This window comes from Candoia aspera, chromosome 1 (assembly GCF_035149785.1).
Source record: "Candoia aspera isolate rCanAsp1 chromosome 1, rCanAsp1.hap2, whole genome shotgun sequence".
NCBI classification, from domain to species: Eukaryota; Metazoa; Chordata; class Lepidosauria; order Squamata; family Boidae; genus Candoia; species Candoia aspera.
Window position 1 is genome coordinate 67,793,729 of NC_086153.1, and position 15,348 is coordinate 67,809,076.

At 43.3% G+C, this 15,348-nt stretch overlaps 1 protein-coding gene across 5 annotated transcripts in view; it reads right to left on the minus strand.

The window, feature by feature from the left end:
• Positions 1-15,348, minus strand: part of CNST (consortin, connexin sorting protein) — a 56,506-nt gene that overhangs the window by 10,361 nt on the left and 30,797 nt on the right. For 4 of the 5 annotated variants that reach the window (XM_063306092.1, XM_063306084.1, XM_063306099.1 and 1 more), the window contains 3 exons: positions 9,472-9,493; positions 9,216-9,312; positions 4,303-5,192 (listed from right to left, as the gene is read on the minus strand). In XM_063306092.1, coding sequence (XP_063162162.1) covers positions 4,303-5,192; positions 9,216-9,312; positions 9,472-9,493 — 1,009 coding nt within the window. The remainder of the gene's footprint in view (positions 1-4,302; positions 5,193-9,215; positions 9,313-9,471; positions 9,494-15,348) is intronic. The other variant, XM_063306098.1, reaches the window with a different exon arrangement.

Sequence of the window (15,348 nt, forward strand, 5' to 3'; positions counted from 1 at the left end):
CTGGAAGGCTGGAAGTAGCTAGGGCAAGAGGCACTACTGGAACTGGAGACAAATGTCCATGATCTGGAACACCACTCGAACTAAGCTGGCACCGGAAAGCTGGGCGAGACTGAACTGGAACCACTGCACAAGGCTTGGCTCTAGGGGCAGGACTGGACTGGATTCGGTGACTCAGGCTGGACTGGATACTCAGGACTGGAGACTTGGAACAAGGCTGATGACTCGAAGAAAGGCTGGACTTGGCTGGAGATTCTAGACTGGGCTGGAAGCTTGGCACACGACTACGCTGGACTGGAGGTTCTGGACTAGGCGAAGGGCTTGAAACACAACTGGACTAGACCACAGGTTCTAGACAAGGCTGAAAACCCTATTCACGACAAGATAGATGTGAAGTTCCTGAACATTGGGCGACCGGGGCACGGCTAGACTGGACTGGAGATCCTAGGTAAGACTGGCGGTCAAAAGCACGACGAAGCTGTACTGGAAATTCAAGGCAAGGCTGAGGATTTGAAGCACAATGAAACTGGGCTGGAGATTCTGCATGCGACTGGAAGCTCGAAGCAAGGCTGGGAGCATGCCTGGAACATGCAGAGTGACGACAAAGAGGTCTGAAGCTGGATGTGAGGCTGAGGTTGCAAGGTTCGGCAGGGAGAGGCAGCGGTAGCAGGATCCAAGTCCTCTCCGACAGGAAACACCGGCGCTGATTCCCCTCTGGCTAGAGATGATGTTTCCGCTGCGGGTAAGGACTCTTCTGCTGGAACTGCAAGCTTGAAGGATTGGTTGTCTCTGGCAGCTTGCTCTTTGTGTGTCTGCCTTTTATGCCAATTCTTTGCGCGCCTAGTCCCTTCTGCAGCCAATCAGGCTGCCTTCTCCTTTGCACATTTTTCTGCCGTTCGCGCACGCTGATTGGAAGATTTAAATCCTCCTCCAAAGACAGACCGATCAGCGCCTGTGACTTTTCCCATGCTGCTGAGTCATCTCTGGGTTTCACTTTCCCGGTTTCTGCCTGTTAAGTTTCTGTTTCCCCCTCTGACTCAGAAAGAGTTTTGTTTTCTAAAACAGAGGTTGGCTGGTACCTCACATAAAGACAGCCAAGCTTTTACCTATTAATTGATTGTAATTATATTGATTTTAATTTTGACTTTAATAGTATTGATTTTGGTGTTATGTTTTTTGTCCTGTATCTTTCCATTACTGTAAGTCACCTTGAGCGATTGTACAACAGAAGGGAATAATAATAATACAGAGGAAGCATGAAACTGTATCTATCTTAGAGAAGACTAATGCTGGGCAAGCTTAAAGCAAATGTAGTATCACTGCTGAATTCTGGAAGCTGTGAACTCTGATTTATAATGCATCAAGTAGATGGATGTGATTTCTCCACAAATGAAACTTAATGGCTGTCGCTGCTGACATTTGGTGGCATAGTAACATATGTATTGTGATATCAGGGACATCTTGGTGGGAGGGTTGGGGAGGGGCACACAAAAGCCTTGTGTATAACTAGACTTAGGCTGTCTCTTTGGGAGATTTTTTTTTAATGCATGGCTATGAATTGGGGTTTCCATTCTGCTATTCCCTTCATGCCAAGTTCTATTTTTATGTAAAACATGGAGAAAAATCCATTTTTATAGATCACCCAATTAAAGTATTGTGCCATATTTTATTATTATTGTGAGAAAAAGTATCTCAGTGCTTTATGCACCACACAGACATATCAAGCAAAACAACCCAGACAACAATGTCTGGATCAAAGGTCAAATTCCTGTCAATATGTCAGTAGAATTCTTACTGACATTCCTGATTGTAATATTAAAAGTCAACTCCCCTTCTTCCCCTCCCCAACAGAGGTCACATATTCCTTTATCCCTCTCCCTCTAGGGGGAATCAATGGCATTGCTGAGAAGAAAGGGCAAAATAAATGGAGACTATTACCCCTTCAGTTTGCTTGTCAGGACACATATGTCTGGAGAAAGGATCAGGCAACAATAAAGAGGAGGAAGAGATCTGGATCAGCAGTGGCTCTGTTGAACAGCAGTGGGCTTGCTTGTTGTCATATAGCTTGGCAAGTGCCCAAGAGTACTAAGTTCTCATTTTTAGGAAATCAACATAAAATAAATATTTATAATATTATCCAACATTCACCTCCATTAGCGATGATAATCCTGCACAGTAAAAGCTATAGCTCTGCTCTAATGAAAATACAAATTCCATCCCATCCCCTTTGCTTTCCCATACTTTACATCTCTTTAAAGTTCATGTTCCAGCTGATACAGCCTGAGGAACAAGCTCCCTCTAGAGACAGCTCATATTATTCCATATTTGGCCTGCAGAGATTGCTATTGAATGATGCAAGGTACATTCTGTGCCCTCTTTAAAGACCAATGCCGCCCTGTGAAAAACTCAGAGCTCAGAGAACAGCAACACAGAGCTAAGAATTACATAAGATTTCCCATAAGAGCACTGTATCAGCGATTCTTGCACTGTTATAGTAAACACAAGATGAGAAGGGTGAGAAAAACAGACAAGTAAATAGAAATTGTATGGTGGTTAGAATTGTTAAAACATGGTTTCAGAAACTAGATTTTCTCAGAAGCATTATCTAATATAAAAAACAGCACTGAGGAGGTAGAAGAATAATGAAATCAGGATCATACAATCCATTTATATAGAACTTTACAGGAGACTGATAGGGCATTCTTTATTTTTCTTAAGAAAATCATAGGATTTACTAGATTTCAGAAATCAGAATCTTAATTTTAAAATACAGAATGAGCTATCTTACTTTTACTGAAACCTTAGCAACTACAAAGCATATTCTACCAAGTAGTTGGAAATGTTATCTGGTGTTCTTCTTCCCCGTCCAAGATTTGGGGATATCTTTGTACTTTGCTATAACATTTGTTTGAGAAAACCCTCATTTGTTACCCTCTCTCTCACATAGCACTAGGACCCATCTGTCTTTAAATACTATCACATGTCCTTTCAACACTTAGAAATACAGACACTCTCATACCTACAAGTTCATTCTTGTGAGGATGAAGTTTAAAAACAGATTTAACAACAAGCTCTTCATTCTAAATTCTCCTTAAATTTATTTATTTATTTATTACAAGTGCTTGTAATCCACTTAGGAAGATAGGAATTGATTTAAGTGGCATAAAAACATTTGCAGTAAACAAACAGACAAACCAGTGACTCTGGGGAAAAGTGCTACGAAATAAAGTGGCCTTATTTATTTATTATTAGAAAAACACTTGAATGGTTTCAAAAGGATTTTGACAGAAAAAAATGATACAAGGTTTTTCTTTCCAGTTTTTACAGATCAATGCATCATTCCTAAGGTGTAGCTTTCTGTGGATGATGCCATAGAAAACACAGTTAACATTGCCAAAAACATGAAGTGACCCTCAATAAGATCAGCCAACATGAAAGAATAGCATGTTCTGTCTTAATATCTGATTCTTTGGAAAAGAAGTATAAAGAATTTTTCAGGCGTTTCAGGTGCAGTGCATCTATTCTATCAGAAAGTGATAACAAAACAAAACTTTTTAAAGCATAAATAATTGTTTTTCTTTAAGAGGAACAGTAGACAATGGCAATAAAAATGAAATGTGAATCTGGGGAATCTCAGAATTTTTGTGATCAGAAATAGGAAAATATTTTTACAAATGAAGCGTGAGAAGTAGAGCTCTCCTCTACTTCTCATTCAATTATTACCATGGCTATTTATTGTAAATGTTGCACCTTTTAAAAAAATACAGTATATGTATTTGTGTGTTAAATTCATGGAAATTCTGAGAAAAGTAATATATGCCAACATGTCTATTTAGGTGGAGATCTATTTTTTCTTTTTTTAATATAACTTTTATTAAAGAAAGTTTTTACAAAGTTAAAAGATAAACACGAAACAATAGAAAAGAAAGATAAAAGATAAAGAAAAAAGTGTTGAAAATAGAAAGTGAGAAAAAAGAAAAAGGAAAACAAAATACAAAGAAGTGACTTCTTAGCTTCTTTACGACAGTTATAGACATAATTAATACCATTTCCCCCTTCAAAATTACATGACATAGTTCCCTTCTCCCCATACGCAGCTCTTTTTAATCAGTAAATCCAGAAATCACCAGTTTGTTTTTATCTATTGAAATCTATCTATTTTTTTCCAAAGTGCATATTCAACTCTTGGAAATTCACACAAGTATCATAAAGATTCTCTTCAGCTGTTTTACATGCTACAGAAAATAAATACAGTAATGATACACAGTGCAAACATGAATTAAAGGTTTTTTTTTCAGTATTTACCTCTGCTATCTGTATTCGCTTTGCAAGCTCATCAAGCGAAGAAAAGCTTTCATCTGGTGAATAATCTTCCCATGAAGAATAAAGTGCTTGTTCAAGTGGAATATGTGGAAGGATTTCAGAGTCCTCTTGAGTTTCTAGAAATTTAAGGGCCCCTTCTCTAATTTTTATGCTACCATTTAAAATCTGGTCAAAGAAGCCTTCTGGTTCTTCACTTTCACATTTCTCTTCCAGTACTGTTGTTTCTTCCTGTATCCATTCACATACAACACTAGGCTGTTTGGACATCTCAGTGTCAAACTGCACATTCCCACTAACGCCTGATGTTTGGTTCTGCACAGATTTCCTATTATTTTCATAATCAGGCTGCTGCTGCTGCTGAGTTAATATGCTGTTTTCCAACTGGCTGCTGGCAATCACCACAGAGCTTGTACAGTGTTTTGTCCTGAGTATGTTTCTTTCAGATGAAATATTTTCATCTGTGGCAATTAGATCAGGAGGTATATAATCAGCATCTGTCCAAACTAATGCGTCTACCATTGGCTCACTAGAACACTTTGCCGCAGGCTTCTCAGCTGCTGCTTCTATTTTTGCTCCATCCTGAGAGAACTGTTCTTTCCTTAGTGGCAGACTGTCATCTTCACTAGCATCCCTCAAAGATAAACACTGCAAGAAAGGCGTGTCCAGGGTCTCTGTGGATAGAACAAATGGCTGATTCAGTGTGGGTTGTGAACTGCAGAGCTCCTCCTTGAGATGGTGTTTCCTCACAGTTAGCTGAAGCCTTTCTTTTTCCTTGATCAGACAACAGCTTTCAGATTGGAAACTTTCATTCCTCTCTCTTTCTTTGTGATGATTTCCTTTCTTCGCTTCAATACTTGGCCAGCTCTGAGTATCTAAATGAAACAGGAAAAGAGTTGAAGCATTTAGAAGTGATTCAGCACAAAAACACTAAGGGAAGAAAAAACAACAAAACATCAGTAATCTGACAACATTGACCAGTAATGCTTGAACAAATTATCCTTGGCATCAGTGGCTCTGTTCAATTAATTTTTTGGTTTGTGTAAAACACTAGTCACCTTTAGTAAATTAAGCTAAATAGTTAATGGCTAGAACTTTAGGGATGCTTAACATTTGGCTGAGCAGAGATACTATTTGTTACCTATTACTAAGTTTTGACTTACTGTAGCTTTGGTAAGATGTTTTTAATTCCCTTTTTTCTATTAAACAGGAATACAGATAGCTCTAAAACCAGTAGCATATTCCTAAGTTCCTCCGTCACCTGAACTGAAAGTCCAGGCAATGCAACCTGCATTTTCAATAGACATCTCTGCTTGGATGGAAGGAGGTGGGAGAGCAAAGCATGTAGAAAGCATTAATCTGTTTGGATATGCATTTTCAGAAGCTGTCCCTGTCTTTATGATCTTGTCAGAGCTGGAGATAGCTAAGGATGGAGGACAGAAAATGGAGTGGTAGAAGAAAAAGATGACTGCCCACTCTGGATCTGTCCACTCTAGAAACAATGCTCCTTGACTTTTCCTGCACTAATACTTCTAGAAAAGAGAAACAAGATCAAAGGACACGTGTTTAATGATATTTCTACTACAATATGTTGTTAGTTACCAATATTTATGACTGGAAGATACAAATCATTCTGTTTACCATAAAAAAAAAGCTTTCAAATATCTGGAAGATTAGAACAGAGATTCAATATATACAGATCTTGTTAAAATAAATGAGCCTAACTTTGCATGGAGTGTTATCTTAATGTTTATGTAAGCTGTGCCTGAAGTAAGATGTTGGTATGTATACTTCGAATCCAGTGTTCAAACCACTGTTTAAGTTGCTCATAATGTATTATGTCGGTAAATCATTAGGATGCTTGTGCAGTAAAGAGAAAAGCAGAGCAAGAGAAATCAATAGTTCTATGTCAGTTATCACAAGGTCTCCCAAATAGCTGAGCAGCATGTTCAGTGGTATAATCTTACGCTATTATTATTTTAATAGCAAGTGAATAAAAAAAACTAGATTGAGCTAGGCAATTCCATCCAGTGTATCAATTTAGGTTGCTACTGCAGATGCAACTTCTGATTAACTACGAGTTCTTGCCCATATATGAACTAAATCAAGGGCTGTTTGTCTCTAGAAATACACATGGAAACGTGCTTGTGCCGAATAATGTAAAAATAAATTCACCACGGTTATAAGTCTGTTCTCTTAACTTGGACGTAAAAACAGAGAACTGAACATATTTGGTAAGTTCCTTAATGTTTGCAGAATAATTTTCCAACACGAATAAAGGGATGTAGCAGACAAATCAGCAAGAACTCATCTGCAACTTTGGTAACAGAGGAAAATCCAGGCTTGTCTTCTTAAAGAGGGGAATTTAATTAAAGGTTAAATTAGTAGGATACCAAAGAGGGGAGAGGAACAGCAATGATAGGAAGGAACCTTTTACAAGGCTCCAGAGACTACATGGACAAGATAACTCAAATTCATCCACGGGCCAGAGGTTCCCCATCCCTGTTCCAAGGGTTGTTTTCTTGAGGTTATTGACAGAAAAACATAAAAACAATCTATATTTGCAGCATCCTACCTGAGGTGAACTGAAATAACACATTTTAAGTATGCTATGGCTGATACGGGATAGTTCTGAATGTGAGATTTTAATTTTAATTTGAAGTGTCCTATCCATATTTCCCCTCTAAAAATTGGCTGAATTTTACAGCAGTTCTTTGCCTTTCAGTAGAAAATGTTAATCCCTATACACACAAGGTAAGGGACTGGCTCCACTTCAACTTCCCCCAACTGCCTATTCCCCCCACCCCCATCTCTCCCCTTTTGGCCGCCCTGCACCCTGCCTTGCCCAAGCCACAGCACAGCACAAAGCCACGGCTGCCCTGGGAAGCCCCAGCTGCCCCAGCCCAGCAGTGTGAGGCAAAGCCGCAGTTGCTCCTGGAACCCACAACTGCCCCAGCCTGGCCTGGCAGCATGGTGTGAAGCTGCAGTCGCCCCAGAAAGCTCCAGCCACCCCAGCCTGGCCCAGCCCAGCCCCAGCCTCCCTCACTGCCCTGCACTCCGAGGCCCTAGTCGCCCTGCGCTCTGACACCCCAAGCTGACCTTTGCCATCGTCTTGCTCCTTCTGCTGATGAATTGTGCCCAGCCAGGCCATTCACAAGGCAGCTACTGGCCATGCAAGGCCTTCCTCCCCAGGTCTTGTGAGGAAACCACTGCACAGCCAGCAGCTGCCTTGTGAAGGGCCAGGCCAGGCGTGCTTCATCATCAGCAGGAGCAAGAAGATGGTGAAGGTCTGCTGGGGACAGCGGAGTGCAGGGCAGCAGGGGCCACAGAGTGCAGGGGGCCAAAAGTGCAGAGATGGTGGGGAGATAGCTGGGTGGGGGGAGGTAAAGCGCCCTGCAGTCACAAGTGCAGGTGGGCTGCCAAGTAACTTTGAACAGGTGCTGAATGAATGATCATAATTTGAGGACTATCTGTAGTCACCTTTTACACCTTCGGCTTTTGTTTGCTTCCTAACTACTCCCCTGCCCTTTAGAATGCTTGAGTCCCTGCTTACTGTCTTGTACACATTGAAAGCAATGTGATCACACTACAGCCTGGGGCTGGGAGCTGTGGGTATGCTACGCAAACAGCTTACTCTCTTGAAATCCTTTTGTCTCCAATCTCTCCACTCTGTGAGGAGGAGGAGGGGAGGAAAAAAGCAAGCAATTTCTGTAGACTTCTCCTTTGCCTGACCCCTTCCCGCTGCTTATTCTCTTGAAATCCCTCTCCAATCTCTCTGCTCTGTGGGGGGGGGGAAGGGTCAGGCAAAGGAGAGATTGCCTACAGAAATCACTTGCTTCCCCCCACTCCTGCAGAGAGGAGAGATTGGAGAGAAAGAGATTTCAAGAGAGTACTGTAAGCTGTTTGCCCTTCTACACATTAAGAGCAATGCGATCGTGGCGGCAGTGGGAAAGGGTCAGGCAAAGAGAGGTTGCCTGCAGAAATCACTTGCTTTTTTCCCCTCTGCCCTCCCCTTGCAGAGCAGAGAGATTGGAAAGAAAGAGATTCTAAGAGAGTACTGTAAGGTGTTTGTGTAGTGCACCCATAGCACCCAGCCCCAGGCTGCTAGTGCGATCACATTGCTTTCAATGTGTAGAAGAACAAACAGCTTACTTTCTTGCAATCCCTCTCTCCAATCTCTCTGCTCTGCAAGGGAGAAAAGAAAGAAAAACCACAGGTCGGGCACAGGACGTGTACTGACTGTAATAGCGATCATATGACTGAGGGACGCTGCAAAGGTCATAAATGGCCTGTAAAGTTATTTTTCAGCACTGTCATAACTTCGAACCATTGCTGAATGAATGGTCGGTAAGTAAGGACTACCTGTAATACAATACATGTCTACTGAGCAGTAACTTTCATTACCCTCATGTAAGTTATTACAGGATTACAACCTCCTGATGTAATACAATTCAGTTGTAGCTGTATCCATTTTATTATTCGAATTTCTGTTCCTGATTATGAAATTGGCTAGACCCTGATCACTGCCACCACTTGCAGTGGTGCAGAGAAACCTAAAATATGGGGAGAGTCTAGGCATGACACGCAAAAATACATTCAGAAAGACACCTATGCATGCTATTAATCAATAATAACTTTCATCATCTTTCTTTTTCAATTTCATGCCAATTTCATCAATAACTGTGCAGCTTTCTCCTGTAGTTTTTAATACTGGAAAATGAAGAGTGTTGTGTAAAGCCACGGCCTATACTTTTTTCTACAAGAATAGACTAGACATCAAGATATAATTACCTTTTCTTATTCTGATTAGAAAAGGTTTATTATTCTTCCAAATGAATAGTTTTCAAATAATGACATTTTTGTTTAATTTAAGCTAAAATAATTTACACAAGAGATACCTGAATCCTGTGTAGAAGTATTTTGTTCTTTAAAAACTTCAGATGCCATTAAACTTGTGAACCGTTCACATCTGAAGAATATTTCTTTATTTATTAGCTGAAAAACAGAATAACAATACTACTATAAATACCCTTTGTTTTTATGTTCATGCCACACATGTTACAGGAAGTAAATTCTGTTCAGTACATTTAGCATGTTTGAGAACACCCAATCATTTAACAGCAAAACTATGCCAAGAAAAAAATAATAGCTTACCTTGTTTCTGGAGACAAGTGGCCTGTAATCCAAAAAAATAGGAAAATTAAAAATAAAACAGCAGCTCTCACCAAAATATTCCTCATAACAAACGTCATCAAAACTAGAGAACGAATCAGAACAGTTTTTTCCATGTTCTAATATTAGCACAGGGGTTTCCAAGACTGAAACACTATATCAGCAGAGTTTTAAAGCATAGAGCCCGAGCATACTAATAATAATGTCATTGCTGTACAAATTGTCCCTTAATGACCCAGAAGGGAATAAAAGTAGTGAAATGAATACAAGAAATTGGAAGTGCCCTTACAGCCTGTGTTTATACAAAAATACCAGCTTTACAAAAATTGCCCTAAACTGAAATCAACCAAGAAGAATTAGCCAAAGATCACTGGCTATTGACACTGAATACTGACTTACTGTGAGGAAAGTGCACAGAGAGAATAGACCTCAGTAGACTGACAGAAGGCAAGGCTATCTGGCATCTTGACCTGGAGAGAATTTAGCACCAACATTTACTGTAGCTCCTTCTTGTATTTTATACCACTCATGTTTTTATGAACGAATTAAAAATATATGGCAAATAAATGACAAAGTATTTGAGTCATACACCTGTTGACTTCAGTGGGAAACATGGGCATGATGATATAAAATGCAATCCAGGTTTGTGTGCAACAAAACCCAGCTTCTTCTAGCCACCATTCTGCACATTTACTCTCATACTGTATCTTATCCTTGTATCTTTTTTATTCCTTTAAAGAGCTCAGACTGCAGTTCTTACAAGCAATTCAGTGAAACAGGATAAGCAGAGAGATATGGCGAAGGATTACACTGTGAGTTACACGGCTGAGAGGATAACTGAACTCAGGGCTCTGTAATCCAACAATCTCATCACTATTCCAGGGTGTTTATAAAACACTGCTTCCTGCAATGACCCAAGTATGGCAAGGAATTTCAAATATACTGCATGGCTTGGGTTATTAAAAAAAACAACCAAAAACTCCATTGAAGCCTCAGATGTGAAAAATGAAAACCAGAAGAATGTTAAATAGGATCATGTTATTGGATCTTACCACAATGTAACTCACTTGCTTCCTTGTTTATTTTTAGACTCCTTCCTCTAAGAAATTAAGCTTGAAATATCCAATTTCTTCTTCCCATGCTACTTTATTTTCAGAATGCTGAAAGGTATGTTAACCTGCATGTAATGGTTATTTAATTGAGCTTGGTGCGCTCGACTGTTTTAGTGAATCATCTATGTTGCGAAATGCAAAATGGGAAGGAATTCTAACCAATCTGATCTCCTTTTCTGACAGCGTGATCAGTTGTAGAGGGCACAGTGTACCCTGACGTTAGCAAAGCATTCAGTAATGTTTAGATTCTATACGGAAGATGGCAAAAGGAGGGCTGGACTATGCTACCATGGATATAGAGCTGATTGAACAACAGTGCTCACTGAGTGTAAATCAATAGCTTCTCACAAAGATGAATGGAAGTGTTGAGTGGCATAGCACAGGTGTAATGATTGCCCTAGCCCCAAATACTCAGACTCACAAGAGGCTGCTAAATGAAATCTGATTTATTAGAGTACTAAAGACAAATACAGAGAAAGCTGAGAATGAGCAAAAGCGCGCCAAATACAAACTTAAACCCTTGGTGCAAACGTATCCCGCCTCCCTCGTAAGAGCCCCGCCCGGCACAGGTGCTAGCAAACGTCAGAGTTGCTAGCCTGGGAAAGTAACCTTGAGCGCAGTAGATAATACAAATACATTCCAAAGCAAAGCCAAAAGATAACCGTTCCCATCCTCCCCAGAAAGATGAAACACGCATCCAATTAATGACATGCGAAACGTTACGATACATCAAAGACATTGAAACGGCGAACATGACATACCGCCTCCCTAGAAATACACTTAGGGACCCGGTTTTGTGGGATAAGCAGAGTGGAAGCGGGCCACCAAAACAGGGGAAGCTACATCTGGTGCAGCGACCCACTCTGGATGAGGGAAATGTTTCCAACGAACTAAATATTGCAAAGTATTGCGAAGGCGTCTAGAGTCCAGAATTTCTTTAACTTCGAAGTGTTGTTGACCATCAATCATGATGGGGGTGGGAGGTGGAGGTTGACGATGCCAGCGGTCAGAAGGAATAGTCGGTTTGAGTAAGCGATGGAGGCTCGCGCCCGTCCTCTACCACCTGCCCAGCGGCGCCCTTTAGAGCAGGTGGCTGGCGTTTCCCGCCGGCTGCGGGATTTCGGTCTCCCCCTCAATTTCGTAGAACATCACATCGTCTCCCTCGGTTTCAGCCACCGCAGCTTTCTGTTTCCTCGGCAATGCAGGGGACTTTGCTGGCGGTTTTCCGGGCCGTTCCTCTACCTTCGCCTTCGGGCATGCTGCCACTCGATGCCCCTCCTTACCACATCTCAGACACAAGCCTTTTGCGTACCGCTTCTCCCGCTCCTCGTCCCAGGGTCGTTGTCCCGGTTTCCCCCCGGTGGTCGATGGGCGGCTGGGCTTCACCTCCCGCCCCGACTTGGCGGTCTTCTGCTGGGCAAAGATCTCCTGGGCATGTTCAGCCCTCCCCGCCAGCAGGATCCACTCATACAGCGTGTATGGGTCGTCCCTCCCCAGGGACCAGCGTAGCACTTCTGTATTCAAGCCATCCTTGAAGAGCTCGATAATAGTTGCTTGGGACCAGTCATCCACCTTCCCAGCTAGCGCTTTAAACTCCAGAGCATAATCGGCCACTGATCTGAACCCCTGCTTGAGTTCCTTCAGGGCTCGCTTTGCTCTCTCCTTTGCTAAGGGGTCCTCGAAGTGTTGCTTCAACGCCCTGAGGAACTCCTCGAGACTTTCCAGTTCAGGCGCCTCCGACTGGCACATCTGGACATACCAGTCTGCCGCCCTCCCCTTCAGTTTGGTGGCAATGGTGATGATCCTTGCCTTTTCCGATTGGAAAAACGCCCCCCATTCTTCCATATAGGCTTTCGCGTTCGTCAGGAAGAACGAGAGTTTGGTCGGGTCCCCATCAAACTTGACAGGGAAGTCTCGCATGCCGCCTCCCGCCGCGCTGCGCCCCACCACCGGTGCTGCCGCGACTTGTGTTTCCCTGGCTCGGGGCGGCACGGGGCCCCGGGGCGATCGCCCTGGCGATGCTGCGATTTCCATCTGGACCGACTGGTCCCCTTCGCGCCTCCGCACCACCCGTCGCCGTTCCGGGGACAGCCCCTGGGAAGAGGGGGTTGAATGCCTCTGGCTTGATTCTTCCCGGACCTCTCGCAGCGAGGTCACATCCAAGCTCAGCTGTTTCAATATAGCCTCCAACGAATCCATTTTGGACTCCAACACTCGGATCCGATCCGGAGTGGGTGAGCCCTCCGTTGGCTGCACCTGCACCACGTTGGGGGATAATGGGTATCTCTGCCTCCAGGAGGGACCCCCCGCTGCCGTGGCATCTCCTTGGGTCTCATCCCAGGTGAGCAGCTCGCCCGGAGAATTTACGGTGGTCTCTGGGGCCGTTTTCAGCCCCCCGGCTTCACTCTCCGACTCGGAGCTCGCCTCCTCTCGGATGGCTGACAGCTCCCCACCTTGGGACGGTCGGCCGGACTGCCTCACGGTCGAGTCCGGTTCCCCTTCCTCCATCATCATGATGTCGAGTTCAGTCATCGCGGGCTCTCTCCCTCACAGGGTTAGACGCTTGTCTTTCCTGGACAGGGGCCAGCGGAGTTAGGAACTTAGATTCTCAGCTTTATGTAATGATTGCCCTAGCCCCAAATACTCAGACTCACAAGAGGCTGCTAAATGAAATCTGATTTATTAGAGTACTAAAGACAAATACAGAGAAAGCTGAGAATGAGCAAAAGCGCGCCAAATACAAACTTAAACCCTTGGTGCAAACGTATCCCGCCTCCCTCGTAAGAGCCCCGCCCGGCACAGGTGCTAGCAAACGTCAGAGTTGCTAGCCTGGGAAAGTAACCTTGAGCGCAGTAGATAATACAAATACATTCCAAAGCAAAGCCAAAAGATAACCGTTCCCATCCTCCCCAGAAAGATGAAACACGCATCCAATTAATGACATGCGAAACGTTACGATACATCAAAGACATTGAAACGGCGAACATGACAACAGGGCTCTGTTCTAGGTCCTGTGTCATTCGTTGTAAAAGACTTTAATGAAGAGTTAGAAAATAAGATTATCAAATTTTAGACAAGACAAAGATGGGGTGGGGGATAGAAGATAGTATCAACATTCAGCAGGGAGAATCTGGACAAGCTGGAAAAATGGGCAGAAACCCATAAGATGAATTTCAACAAGGACAAATGCGAAATCCTGCTTTTGGGTTATAAAAATCAAATGCATAAGGAGGTGGGACCATACTGGCAGCAGAACATAAAACAACAGTGTGATGCTATGGCAAAAAAATTAAATGTAATTCTAAGAATACTGTCAGGATCAAGGGAAGCTATTCCTGCTTGAATTTGTTTAGACTTCTGTTAGATGTCTCCAGTTTTGCTCTCTCAATCTCATATTAGGGATTACAAGGTTATGAATGTGTTTTATGTACATACGCATTCCTTTTTCCTTTTTGCTTTTCCTGTTGTTTTTCTACTTAACTAATAATTAAAAAATTGGGGGGAAAAGATCAAGAGAAGCTGTTGCTCCCCTCTGTTTTTTCATTGGTCAGACCACATGTAGAATATTGCATCCAGCTCCAGGCACTGCATTTTAGGAAAGACATTTACAAACTGGAGCCTGTCCAGTAGAAAACATCCTGAAAGCTCTGAGTATGTTTCACTTGGGGAAGAGAAGACTACTGGAAGATGTGATAGCTGCCTTCAAGTATCTGAAGGGCTATCCTATTGAAGATAGGGTAGAATTGTTTTAAGTTGATCCAGAAAACAGGACAAGAAACAAAGGGCTTAAGTTACAAGGAAATAGATTTTGGCTACATGTCAGGAAAAATCTCCTAGTGACAAGAGCTTTGCCACTGCCTCAGGTAGTAGTTCTTCACTGGCAACGATTATAGTAAGGTTGGATGGCCATCTGTTAGGGGTTCTGTGGATTCCTGCACTGGGCACAGGGTTGAAGTAGATGATCTCCAAAATCCCTTCCCATCCTTGATTCTATGATCTAACAGCCTCTGTTTCTGTTGCAATCAAATGTACAGTATCTTTTATTAGGATGCCAGCATTTCTAGACTTGAAAACTATTATCAATATACAGGTAATCCTCGAGTTATGACCATTTGTTCAGCGACCATTCAAAGTTATGGCAGCACTGAACTTACACCCAGTTCCTGAAGTTAAGGCTGTTGTAGTGTCTCTGCGGTCACGTAATCAAAATTCAGGTGCTTGGCAGCCTGCCTGCACTTATGACTGCGGAGGTGCTTCAACTCCCCCCACACAGCTGTCCCTCCATCTCTGCCCTTTTGGTTGCCCTCCTTGGCAGTGGCAGCAGTGCTGGGCTTGAAGTAGAGGCCCAGGGCCTTCAGCAGTCTCAGCTGGTTGCCACTGCCCCCGGGCCTCTACTTCAGCCCCAGCCTGCTGCTGAGTGCCGCCTCAAGCCCCCCACCCTGGCCAGCCACCACAATGCAAAGCCCCAGCCACTCCTACCACCTTGCACTCTGCTTGCCCTGCCACCCTGCCAGCTCTCCCAGCCTTGCCACCCTGCACTTGCTGGTCCTGCTGCCCTGCACTTGCTGGCTCTGCCACCCCCAGCTGACCTTCACTGTCTTCCTCCTGCTGCTGAGGAGGCACACCCTGTCTGGCCCTATGCGAGGAGCTGCTGGCCACGCCAGGCCTCCTTCCCAAGGCAGCTTGCACTGTTCTCCAAATAGTGCGGGCCATTCTCACAGTGCTTCAGAAGACTTCTGAGGCCTTC